This window comes from Mustela nivalis (genome assembly GCF_964662115.1).
Source record: "Mustela nivalis genome assembly, chromosome: 5".
Lineage (NCBI taxonomy): Eukaryota > Metazoa > Chordata > Mammalia > Carnivora > Mustelidae > Mustela > Mustela nivalis.
This window is the reverse complement of record NC_139024.1, coordinates 64,418,179-64,432,037: the sequence shown is the minus strand read 5'-3', so window position 1 is coordinate 64,432,037 and position 13,859 is coordinate 64,418,179. Positions and strand designations below refer to the sequence as shown.

Genomic DNA, 13,859 nt, shown 5'->3' with positions numbered 1-13,859 from the left:
AGGCTTGGGAGGTTAAATGGGATTTGCTTGTGGTCGCACAGGGAGTTTTAGAGGTTAGCGTGGAAATCTGGTTTTTTGACTCTCAAGTGCAACATTTTATCTTCTTGAGAGAAGGAGAGATTCAACATAACTTCGAGAATGCCTAGCGTTTTTCCAAAGCCCCATTTAACATAATTTTTAGCTTTTAAAAAATAGGACAACATAAAACTCCTGGTGAAGGAGGCTGAGTTTACCAGGCGGTGTGGATCGTCACTGAGTGTGTGGAAGGGGCTGCCCTGCAGAACACACCAGGGACCTCCCCCAGGGTTTGGAGGAAGAAGGAGCTTATCTGGCCTGCGGCCTGGCATTTTATTATTGAAATTATTTCATGAGAGTCCTTCCTTTAATAATTCTTCACAAAAGAAGTAAACATTTTTGCTTTCTGTTCTGCTTGGCACACAGTTAATCATCTGTAACAGAAGACAGTAACATTTCCTGCTGACTTCTTCTTTTCTTCCAAAAGTTGGAACCAACCTCTAGTGCTTTATCAACTGTAGAAATAATCATTAGGTTCTCATGCAGTGAGACGCTTTATTTTATATATAAAACTGTTTCCTCGTTTGTTATTTTGTGTGTTTTATAAAGAGTATAGGTATGGCCCTACTGAAGACTAGGCACCGACGCATTAATTTGTAAACTGACTTGGCAGGCACTGTCTGTAGGTGCTTGGATACAGCAGTGAACAATACAGACAAAATTCCCTGCTGTCAACAAGCATACATTGCAGCATGGGAAAACAGACAGTAAACATTATTACAGCAATGGTTCTCCACCCACAGCTGTACGGGCTTCTGTGAATGGACAGAGGGGAGGACACCTGAAGGGTACAGAGACATGGATCCAATTTTCTTACTGAGTAACCTGTACTTCATTTGACTGAAGCAATCTTATTCTATCACATTTAAATAATTCATTATGAAAACCACTGCCTATTAGATATGCAACTGTGTCTAATCCCAAGACTTGAATACTATACGTAAATATGCTTTCCACACAGAAAGGTAGGGCACTGTAAAATAGCATCATTAAGCACAAAATAAATTTGAAAGGAGTTAACAGAACTGAAAATGAGTTAATACATGCATTAATAATGCTGATTTTTTTTTCTGGAAAACTGGGTATTAAGTAAGGCTTTTACTACTTCTTTCAAGTACATGCAATCCTGCAAATTAGCAATTACTCCCATTGTAGAATAATGATACCAATACACTTATAGACTATAAATAACTTGTCTGACATCACAGAGCTATAAGGAAAAGTCAGATCCAGTTCCAAAGACCTGTCTAATATGCTACTCTGATTCCTTATTTTATAATCCTAAAATAACAAAAGCAAACCATTTAGTCACACTGCAATCCATCTCCTAATGGTTACTGGGTCCTGACATTATATGTAACATTTCTTTCCTAGATCAGATGTGTTTTTATTATAAAATTTGCAAATATTACCTATGAAAATGAAGATCCATAGTATTTTATGAGAACAAATAACTTACTGAATAAGGAATCTTTATTACTCTTAAGAATTAAACTGGATAAAACAGCTACATAAAGACATTTCTAGAGAAGAAAATAAGGAGATAAAAATAACTCCAAAATGCAGTATGTAAGATTCTAGTGCCTGTGCTTTTCTCTATAAGGCCCACGTGATTCACTGTTTATATGCCATGAAAATGAAAGCATTCTGGTGAGGAGAAATCTAAGAAAATACAGGCACTTCTTGATTAAAAAACTAAGAAATCAGGATGCAGACAAGAGAAGTAGGACTTTTTTTTTTTTTTTTTAAGATTTTATTTATTTATTTGTCATAGAGAGAGAAGCGAGAGCAAGCACAGGCAGACAAAGTGGCAGGCAGAGGCAGAGGGAGAAGCAGGCTCCTTGCCAAGCAAGGAGCCCGAGTGGGACTCGATCCCAGCACGCTGGGATCATGACCTGAGCCGAAGGCAGCCGCTTAACCAACTGAGCCACCCAGGCGTCCCAGAAGTAGGACTTTTTAAGCAGGGAAAAAAACACTTCCCGAATATACCCCTCTAAATAGGAAAGCAATCATTTCCCCAAATTCTCCTGATCCGGTCCAGATACAAATATTAAGAACACTAAGAAATCACCAGGGACACCTGGTTGGCTCAGCTGGTAGAGAGTACGACTTGATCTTGGGGTTGTGAGTTCGAGCCCCACATTGGGCGTAGAGATTATTTAAAAAACAAACAAAATGTCAAATATTGTAAAAGAATCAACAATAAATTATGTACCAAAATTTTCTTTGGACAGCAGCACAAATGAATGTATAGCTTGCTATAGCCTACATCCCGCACTTGAAGGAGACCCTAGGTGTTGTTAGCACCTTCATTTTGGTTCTTCCCCAAAGAGAAAAAAGTAGGAACACGGAAAACGGAGAACAATGATAGTCTGCCTATAATTTTCACAGAAGCTGTCACATGGCTCCAGGATAAACGAAGACAGTACTCAAATCCATCATCTATAGAACATAACAGAGCTCATTCCATTTAATTACACTTCCCACTCCTTTTACTAAAAACATTAAAACCAGTCAGGTGTTTTTCCCCCAAAGACAAAACAATTAAAAGATTTTCTGGTGTGTACTTTGGCCCATTTTAAGCATTAAAAACTGGTTTAGAGATTGCCTGATGCCCGAATTTCCTTATTCAGAGTGTAAACACACATGTTGAGTCCAAGAACTTACAGTCCGGCTCAGTGTCTTCCATCCTAAAATCCTTCTTTTTTGAATAGGCTGCAACATATCTGCATGACTCTCCCTTCTTGCTTGGAGTTTCTGCGCCAGGCAAACACCAAATAATCAGTGAAGGGCCCTTTTAATCGTCCTAAGTGTTTGGCCTCACACAGCTTGAGGTACACCCAGGGCTGGGGGGGCGGGGGCATGAGGGCAGTGAGAACTGCAACTCCCCAGCCACTGTTTTTAAACAGTAACCTTGTTCACTGAACCAAGTAAAAAGTGAGAATAGCTTCAGTTCAAAAGAGCCAGTGAAGCTCAAATGGGTGTGGGCTGGGAGTAGGGGAGGCCTTCCCCGGATAAGAAATGCTTGCTAAACATCAGTTCAAGCTCAGGGATTCAAACTCAGCTGGGGCCCCAACCAGGATGTACATTAAACACATCATTACAAACTTAATTGTTTTCTAAAACCATCTAAAAAAAAATTTTTTTTTTTCTTCACAGACTCTTCTGCCTTTTGGTTTCCTGATGTATTCAAAATGACATTGAAAACCCTGAAGATTATGGCTGATTTTGTTCCCATACCAAAAGCATCTGCAAAAGGCGATCATTTAGGATCAGTCAAGCAGAGAGACCTCCGTTCTTTTTCTCCCGTCACTGAGGACAGACATGGAGTTGCTGAAAAACTGCATGAAATGAAGTTTTGCAGCTCTTTAGGAGGTTCCAAAAGGCTGGCTTGGTTCAGCAAGGTTTGGAAATTCTGAAGGTCTTCCCAGAGGAGAGGAACAACCAATGACCGTAAATACCGAAGTCTGAGAAATGATTTCTGGATAAATTCTGGGGACCTATACTGATCTTTTTTTTTAAGCTGGTGATAAATTACACTATAGACTTTGAACTCAACATTTCAATTGTAATTTTACCTTAGTTTTATCTTTAGAATGGCCTTTGTCTAAGGGCACAGAGGGGAAACTGAGGAAAAAGGATCCTGTAACATCCTTGCTGGGCCGCTATACAATTTAAACGCATGGGGGCCAGAATACTTCCATTAAAACCAATTATGTTAATGAGTTTGGGTGAGCAATCAGCCTAATCTGAAGAAAGAAATACGATTTTTAGAATAAAATAAAACCTTTAAAGCCTTTCTGAGTAGGATTTGACCTACTAAGAAAACCAGACACATAGGATTTCTAAGATACCTGTGCGTCAAGCACCCACCGGACTTGGCAATCAACCTTTTTAATGCCCTCAGGATGAAAGACTACTTAATTGGAGCTTGCGGAATGCCAGCTGCAGTCCGGCCCCACCCGGCATCCCCAGAGCTGCCTGTCATCTTCTTCCCCAACCAGCTGCTTACATTTTCAAAAGTAGCCCGCAGAGACAGCATCTCTAGTGTTAAGTCTTCTCAACCCTGGCACTACTGATATTTTAGGCAGGGGACAGGGAGGGAGCTCTGTAGGACATTACAGGGTAGTTAGCAGGATTCTAGAACATTCTCTATGCTGATGGCACCACCACCACCAGCACCCCCACCCAGAGTTAAGATGATAAAAAAATGGCTTCAGACATGGTCAAATGTCCCTGGGAGGATAGAGGGGGTAAAAATTATCCTTAGTTTGAAAAAAAAAAAAAAAAATCACAGCTCTGCTGGCTTCAAATCGGAAAGCAAGGCCTGGTACAGTAGGGATATGCTATATAGGGCATCTTCTCCTGCTGCGTGTCTGTTTATTTCCCCCATGTCTTTCAACTGTTGCACTGGTGTTTTGTTTTGTTTTCCAGCAGACCTTAATGCTGCTAGAGGGGTATGGGATGGATGCCACAGGAAAGGCAGGTCCACGTTCGCTACGCTGGGACTTGGAAGTCATAAACCAAGCCTTACAAACTTCTCCAGGCTCAAGTTTGGACAATGGCTGGAGTGCGATTAATATTCAAATACTGCCTGAACGCTAAAGAAGTGGAGGAATTCTTTAATTCGGCCCTATCAAAGCAACCAAATTCATGAAACAGTAATAAGTGATAACCAAAGAGGATGTAGACTTTTAGGAATTTTTGAGGCAGGTTACTAAAATACCAACTTATTTCCCTAATCCCATAGTCATATTTTTGTAGGGCTTCATTAATATTAAAACTGAGATCCTAAATTACCTGACAGCTCATTTAAATAGAACAAAGACAGAAACCAGGAATGTATCAAACAAACAAAACACAGTTCCTATCAGCAAACTTAAAAAACCTTTCGTTCCCTCTCTCAATCTAGAAATGCATATTTCAGAACCAAATGTTAACTAACTCGGTTATCTGTTTCCCAGCTGATGGAAGATAAGCGTTTTTGAGGGGGCAGGAAGTTGTCACGAGGGTGTCCTCACTGGTCTACGGATGGCCTTCCAAGTCCAGACCCACAAAACCAGTCACTGACATAGCTCTGACACTCATACTTTGACCATTCTTCGAGTGCCTCTGTTTTCCTGGGATAAACTCCAGCCCCCTTGGCAGGGACGTCCTGCTCTCTGTGACCCACAGCATCACCCGCTGTGGGCCCACCTGGCCGTCTCTGCTCCAGCCCCGCAGACGGCTGTGGTGAGTGGCACTTTCCTGAACTTGGCTCTCCTTGCACCATCAGTGTTGCACACGCTGCCCCCACTCTTTGGAAGAACCCGTCTCCTCCCCTGATCTCCTCCCCTTAGCCTCTTCCGGCTCTGCTTCCCATCACATCCTGAGCAATGACCCAGAGAGCCTGTCCCCGCCCTCGCATCCACCCTCCTGCCCTGTGGTCAGCTGCGCATGAATCTGAGATGGCCAGGTGGGAAGGAGAAGGGGTAACAGAAGAAAAATTTGCCTTCTGAAGCACGGATTCCTTCCGCTGGGCCACAGCAAATAAAAACAACTCCTCCTCATCATTTATTATGTGTCCAAGATTATTCTAAGGGCCTTGACACTAAGAAAGTGGTCTCATCTCACACCGTCCCTGGTGTCACGCCCATTTTCCTAACCCTGTGCTATCCGGAGGGGAGAACAGGTAGAACCGGATTCCTAACCCTCCAGCGGGATCTAATCCCTGCACCCCATGTGGGTGGCTTCTGACTTCTGAGCACCCAGGAAGCATGAGGCCAGGGTCGCCTGCTGATGGGAAAAGGCCGGTACCATGAGGAGAGGAGGCAGGCGGTGAAGACAGGAGGTGACATTGTGTGGAGACACTGCACCACTCTTCCCCTGGGAACAACAGTTTATTACTAAATGGTGATGCATTCATCCAGAAAAAAACAGCTGAATGCTAACAAGGGAGGAAAGAGAATAAAGGGTTTTATATGACAAGTGGCTCGAGGAGTCCTGGATGCCCCAGTGTGTGGAGCAGTGGCCGCCATCAGTGACGCAGCCTCTCAGGCCGTAGCTGCCTGGTGGCTGTCTGAGAAAGAGGGCTCCTCACCCCACACCTCAAAACTGCCTCGATGCAGGAGACCAGTCAACAGAGGAAGGCACAAATGCCAGTTCATAATTCAAATTTAAGGGAATGGGAAATCCCTTCTAAAATATAGGAAATTCCAAAAAGTAATCAATACATCCTGAAACATTAAAGGGAAATTAATATTTGTTATTTATATTATAGTATGTATAGTTTATATTACATACTATATATACTTAGTATAAAACAGGGCACAGTTTTATTTTATAATGGCACAGTTGGTGAATTATCAACTTCACAGAAGAGTTTAGGACAAATCTGAGGAATCCAGCCTTTTCCCTTTCCTTTCCCTTTCCTCATTTTCCATTCACTGACCCCCCCCCCCCACCCACTGCTTCCCTCAGAGGCCCCCAAAAACTGCTCTGGAGCAGAGACGATGATTCACCAGTTCTTGGTCCAACCTGAGTCCCCACCATAACCCTTAACACCACAGAGCACCTTGTCTTGATGTGGTAAAGTGTGGAAGAAGCTCCTGCCCATTAGCATTTTCTCCCTCACCAAATGTGCGAAGTGGGTACCCTGCTTCCCCTTTGTTCTTTCCTAGCTTTCCTTCTTAACTTTTGGCTACTCACAGAAAAAAGTAGTTCTTATAACATGGGAATTTTAAACTGCATCAAGGATTACATGAGATATCTGGTAGCTTTTCTGCCTTTATTCTTTCTTTCTTTCTTTTTTTTTTTTTAAACAAAGCTTTTTTCCATAGACAACTGTGTGATCTAGCACTGTTTGCCCTCCTTAAAAAACATCAGAAGGCAACCCACGGAATGGGAGAAGATATTTGCAAACAACAGTACAGACAAAAGGTTGATATCCAGGATCTATAATGAACTCCTCAAACTCAACACACACGAAACAGGCAAACATATCAAAAAATGGGCAGAAGATATGAACAGACACTTCTCCCATCAAGACATACAAATGGCTATCAGACACATGAAAAAATGTTCATCATCATTAGCCCTCAGGGAGATTCAAATTAAAACCACATTGAGATATCACTTTACACCAGTTAGAATGGCCAAAATTAACAAAACAGGAAACAACATGTATTGGAGAGGATGTGGAGAAAGGGGAACCCCCTTCCACTGTTGGTGGGAATGCAAGTTGGTGCAGCCTCTTTGAAGAACAGTGTGGAGATTCCTCTAGAAACTAAAAATAGAACTTCCCTATGACCCTGCAATTGCACTCCTGGGTATTTACCCCAAAGATACAGATGTCGTGAAAAGAAGGGCCATCTGTGCCCCAATGTTTATAGCAGCAATGGCCACGGTCGCCAAACTATGGAAAGAACCAAGATGCCCTTCAACGGACGAATGGATAAGGAAGATGTGGTCCATATACACTATGGAGTATTATGCCTCCATCATAAAGGATGAATACCCAACTTTTGTAGCAACGTGGACGGGACTGGAAGAGATTATGCTGAGTGAAATAAGTCAAGCAGAGAGAGTCAATTATCATATGGTTTCACTTATTTGTGGAGCATAACAAATATCATGGAGGACAAGGGGTGTTAGAGAGGAGAAGGGAGTTGGGGTAAATTGGAAGGGGAGGTGAACCATGAGAGACTATGGACTCTGGAAAACAATCTGAGGGGTTTGAAGTGGCGGGGGTGTGGGAGGTTGGGGGAGCCAGGTGGTGGGTATTATAGAGGGCACGCATTGCATGGAGCACTGGGTGTGGTGAAAAAATAATGAATACTTTTTTCTGAAAATAAATTGGAAAAAAAATAAGAAAAAAAAAAAGGTAAAAGGGAAAGATTAAAAAGTTAAAAAAAAATAGTCAGGAGGGTGGGTGTCTGTCCATCATAACACATATATAAATGAATATAGCAAGATACAGAGATGAAGATTGAGTTGTTCTACCAATAGTTAACAGAACATGGACAGGCTAAACCCTCAGATTAGAAAAACACAGTACTTACAGAGTACTCTCACTGTTTATAAGAATTTAAAATGTTTTCCTGCAGACTTTCAAATATTTTACATAAAAAAATCACATATACTAGATTTGATAATCATAGCTATCAAAATGGTACAGTTTAAAATCTCTTGGTATTTGGCAGAATTTAGTGTTTAGTATATGTGCTGCTGAGTTGAGCACAGAATTTAGTGTTTAATATAAAATGCTGGGATGATGGCTATTATTATCTTAAGAGGCAAATACTAAGAAAGAGATTTTGTTTATGCTTTATAGTTTTGGAAAAGCAAAAGCAGAGATTTGTCTTATAAAGGAATTTACGTTTTACTGCTAAACTTCTTAAAAGCTAAAGCCATACAGATTTGGTATGCATAATTATTATTTGGTATGCATAATGAAAAGACAGAGTTCATTCAGACCACCTGCCACACACTGATTCTGATCATGGTGGATCTTACTCGAAGACTTGTGAACTGCTTCAAATACCATAGCAACTTGTTTCTAATCCCAATGTCAATCAAGCAGTAGTGCCTGTTGTCACCTTTTCTCCAGATCCCCATCTTACTCTTGATTCTTCCATTTCCTCTGTGTTGTGTTCAAAATGTATCGAGTGTAGCTTTGGGAGGCGATTTGTTTATGTTCAACCTTTACAATGCACTCAGCATTCTGTTTTACTCTCCTTCCCCGAAGTTATCTTACTCCATTCTCTTTTCCCTTTAGACAGTCCCCAGAGGCAGCAATCTTTGAGATGCTGGAAAATCCAGGAAGATGCTGCTTTTTTAGCCTCCTTTTTAAAGTACCGTGGACAGTGACAAAAGATACACAGGCTGATTATTCAAGAAATTTACTCAGTTCTGTAAATAATGTATTCCATACAACGATGTTTGCTTTAAAGAAGCACAACACGCTTGTTCGTTTCTCAAAATCCATATCCACGTAACCCCGGAATCCTCAGCACTGACCTCGAACTGCCCCCAACAAGTTTCCTTTCTGCCTGCACTTCACAGTAATGTCCAAAACTCTACATCTTACCAAACTCATGAGACACTTTCATTTTGCACGAATACCTTTCCATTTCACTAGTGATTAAACTGTCTCAATTTTCTTCCTACCCCACTAGAGTCATGTCAGCAGCTATAACCAGCTTTTCTGGGGGTACCTGCTGTGAGGCACAGTAGATTTGGGATAACTACATGGAAGTTATTTAAACTTTTTTTCTTTTTTAAACTTGAAGCTCCAATCCTCACTAAACATTTCAGCAAAGGCAGGTTGCCCAGTCTGGATCACTGTGGCTGAAGCTGCTAGGAAGGGTCAATTGCATCATTCAAGGAGAAGAATTTCTGCGTAGCTACTATCTCTCCAAGTCGGGTTTGCTTGTTTGTTTTTGGTGGTGGTTGTTTTATTTTCATGACTTCTCAAAGGTTTACATGTCCACTTCCACATGAGGGATTTGTAACGAAATAATATCTGAGCTCTACATCTTTTGTTGTGAATCTCTGTGATTACAATGTGTTTCAGATGGGATGGGATTTCATAGACATGGAGGATTAATGGGAGAGCCTGACAGCTGGAGTCCTGAGTTAGAAGGGAAGATAAAGTTAAGGAAACTGACCTGGTTTCAAAAGGGACACTTACTAATTTCTTTAACCCAAAACCAGTGTAATATTTCAGGTATTTACCTTCTGAATTTGGGGCTGAAATGTCTGTTATTTCAGGGAACTGAAATATATTGTCCATATATGTACGAAACTCTTGTACTAAACACATTACATCTTGCACTTTAAAAACCCCACCACGTGAGGCTTCCTTTTTTGGATATCCCAGCCTATGACTATTTTTCTTACTTTTCTTTTCTGCCCACTCACCCCAGACATTATGCTGTCCTCGGTGTGCAGCAATGCCATAAGGAAGTGGGGGAATGGAGACAAGTAAAGATGTCAAGAGGACGTCCAAAGTGCAAATTTTTATCTTACAACCTAATTTACACACATGGCCAGACTGGAGAGATTTAGGACTCCACAGGAAGTCACTAGGAAATAAGAGCATTTAAGCAGTGCGTGCTTTTCCCCTTTTAAACAGTCGGGCTTAGCAGCCTGTGGGACACGCTGGGCAAGAAGCCTGGGCTCAACCAGCCTCACGGCTTTGTTCCCACCTTCAGCCTGGATCCAGACAGGTCTCGTCAAGGCCAGTCTTTCCTTTTCAATTCCTGGGAACTGTCAGATTGGGGGCCGGAAAAACCAGCTCTCCTTGCCCATCATTTCCCTGCTCAAACATCTACTGTGTCTCCCAGTTACTTGCCAAAGGAAGGCCACCGCAAGGTGTTTCCCCTACTCTTCAGGAACTGCTTCCCAACACTCCCCCAGAGAGCCCCCTGTTTTTAGAGAATTGCTGCATTTGCTATTCCGTTAACAGGCCTCATGACTGCCTTCCCTCTCCTTGTTTCCAGCCTTCCCTTCTTCTGCTTCCGCTCTTCTCTCCGTGGGGTTGGTCTCTTCAACCATCTGTCAAATCTTCTATGTACTTCAAGGGCCAACGCAAATGCCTTCATTCCCCCATAATCTACCCTGGTTCTCCCACACGGAAGGGCCTGTCCTTCCAAGCCACAAACACACTGCTGACACTCCTCGGACAGCGCTACCGCAAGAAGAGGGGAGTCAGTAGACCCCCCGTCTACCCCGTGCAAGGCTCCATGCATAACTGTTGCTCTAGCAGCATACTACATGGCAATGATCTGACTTCCAGTATTGGGGTCATTTTTAGCAGTACTGGGAGATGTGTGTATATGTCAAAAGATAATAAAATAGACAAATAGTAAGTGCAGAGAATGGAAAAATAAGCAAAAACTTTTAAAAAGCTGCATTCTCAAAATTCAGGCATAATCCCTGTACATATTTCAGTATCTGATCCTGTAGATTTTTTTCAAAATATGTATATTAACACCTAGAATACAAAAAATGGGATCTTCATATGAAATTCTGGAACACGTTTTATGTTTTGGACATCTTTCTGCATCAACAGCTATGTTTCTAAAGCATCCTTCATGATCACAAAATACTGAATTGTAGGAAAACACCAGAGTTTATGTGGCAGATTCCCAAACTTTAGGTTGTTTCCAATTTTTCAGTGTTGTAAACAAGGCTGCCCACAGAGTTCCATAGATCTCATCAATGTGTGGAGGATATGTTCCTAGAGGGGAACTTCTACATCTTTGGTTGGAAGCAAAGAGAGCCCCTTTCACTGCAGCTGCAGACATGGTAGGTCTTCAGTCACTAGATCATTCCTTTGCCAAGTGCCTGCTGTGTGCCAGGTGTCCTTCAAGACTCTTCCATCCAGTGGATGTAGATAGCGTATGAAAGACTAGGTCTTGTAGATCAGCATTATGAAAACAATCTTTGGGGTACAGTAGGAGATGTTAGGTAGTGGGGAGTCCTGAAAGGCTTTCCTGAGGAAGTAGCAAAGCAGGCTGAATTGAGTCCAAAAGCCAAGAAGAGGCTGTTTCAGATAAAAAGGGAGTGATTGGTACAGAGGTGCAAAAGCCCTAAGGCCAGAGTGAGCAATGAGTATTAAGAGAATGAAAAGAAAGTCAATGGGTGATAATGTGGTGAGAAAGAAGAAAAGCAGGGGACTGTCCACCTATAGTAATACAGATTTTCTACCAAGGTCAATGAAAAGCCGTCAGCCACATAAAAGTTTTAAGCAGAGGAGTGCCAGGTGGTCCATAATTTTGAAAGGTGGCTCTGGCTGCTGTGTGGAACCTGGCTGGGGGGGTCGTGGTACACAGTGCAAACGCAGTCACTGATGCAGTGAGAGCACCTAGGATTTGGACCAGGAATGGAGCCGGACATCAGGAGGCAGATGTGACACACTTTGGAGGTGGTGTCGACAGGGCTTGTCCTCGCTTAGATGTGGGGGAGACAGAAAGGCAGAATCAAATGGGACACTCAGCATGGGTTGAACATTTATTGAGACAAAGCTGACAGACGACCAAACAGGTATGAGGAAAAGAATCAAGACTTCCTACTTGGAAGAGGTAACAGAAGGTAAAATTTGTGTCACTGTGGTAAGTAGAGCTGTGATCACACTGTTTTTCTGTACTTTACATAAATCATTCTGTGTATATTGCTTTCTATAGAGCATTTTAATATAAAATTCTAGTAATTATTTCTAGGTCAAAAAAAGCTCTTCACTGATGTTTCAAGTATGCTTATTTTCATCTCCTTGCGCATCCAATTTATTCTAATTCTTCACCCTATTTTTATACTTAAAGCTTTAGCTGTAGATTAGATTTTAAGAGGAATTATTAGGTCAAAGGTAAGAACAGTTTTAAGGCTTTGCTACTAAGCACCAAAAATAATTTCCTAAAGGGGCTACCGATTTTCAGACTCAGCAGAGTGAGAATTACTAGCTAACTGCACTGCATATTGTCATTACCAACAAACACAAGTCTTGGTATTGCATTAGGAAAGGTTGTAAACATTAGTAGTATAACTGAATCTATAAGGGGATTAGCATTTTTGAAGAAGGTATTACCATTTAAATATGTTACCGGTAGCAGTTTACACTCTTCAATAAAAGCATTTGTATTGATAATAGTTCCACAGACTAAGAAGTCAAAATATAGCTATTACTCTCAGTCACAATAACTTCTAAGAATAGATCAACCTTCTCGATGTGCTATTGGCCTTTAAATTTTCTCTTAAGTATAATAACATATTGCTATAGACCATCATGTTGAAGTTTTGGGAATTTAAATAATCTACTACAAAATTAATATGCTAGAAGGTTTTTAAAAAATATTTTTATTTATTTATTTTAGAGATAGAGGGAATGAGAGCACACACAGAAGCGGGGGTTGGAACAGAAGGAGAAGGACAAGCAGACTCACTGGTGAGCACAGAGCCCGACGAGGGGCTTGATCCTACGACCCTGAGATCGTGACCTGAGCCAAATCCAAGAGTCTGACATTTAACCAACTAAGCCACCCAGGAGCCCCAATGCTTAAGTTTTAGTGTCAAAAAAATTATAATTAGCTACTATGCAAGGTTTAGGATAAATCTGGGTTAACCTGGTATGCACTATCAAAAGAGACCTTCTTAGCTTCTGCCACTAGTACCTGTGTGATACAGAGCGAGTTGTTTGCCCTCTCCAGTGCACTGTCCAATGCAGAAGCCAGCAGCCACACCTGGCTATTTAAACTTAACTAAATAAAAAATGCAGTCCTCAGTCACATTAGTGACTCAGTAAGTGCTCGACAGCTTCGGGTGGCTGGCAGCTACTGTATTCGATATATTAGATAGCACAGAATATAATCACTGTCATTGTAGATGTTCCAGGTATCTCACTGTAAAACGGGGACACCGAAGTATGTACTTTTTAAAGTAGCTTCCTACATCTAAATTCTAATAGATTTGGCGACTTTGAAATTTTTTTAGGTACTCTTCTGGTTTCCTGAAAACTTAATCACAAAATCTGAATTTCATAAAATCAAAGAATTTCAGAAATAGAATTTTTGTTAAAGATCACCCTTTATTTATTTCCTAATTTTTAACAAGGAAGAAGCTGAAGAGGAGGAGGTCGAGGTCTTAGGACTAGTGAGCAAATAAACAAACCAGAATCTATGATTACTGTTCTACAAACTCCTACCCCAGTATTATTTTCATGGTCTAGAGAGAAAAAGGAATCCGTCACATTAAAAACAAAGGTCACTGAGTATGTATATACAAGATTTAGAAGGGTGTGTGTGCGCACC

General features: G+C 41.4%; 1 protein-coding gene across 21 annotated transcripts in view; it reads right to left on the bottom strand.

The window, feature by feature from the left end:
- The window catches only part of MAP7 (microtubule associated protein 7), a 169,746-nt gene that overhangs the window by 95,384 nt on the left and 60,503 nt on the right, over positions 1 to 13,859 (bottom strand). For 7 of the 21 annotated variants that reach the window (XM_082731760.1, XM_082731765.1, XM_082731778.1 and 4 more), the window contains one exon: positions 2,743 to 2,832. The exons of the other annotated variants lie outside the window; for them this stretch is intronic. In XM_082731760.1, the coding sequence (XP_082587886.1) occupies positions 2,743 to 2,832 (90 nt within the window). The remainder of the gene's footprint in view (positions 1 to 2,742; positions 2,833 to 13,859) is intronic. 21 annotated transcript variants of the gene reach the window in all.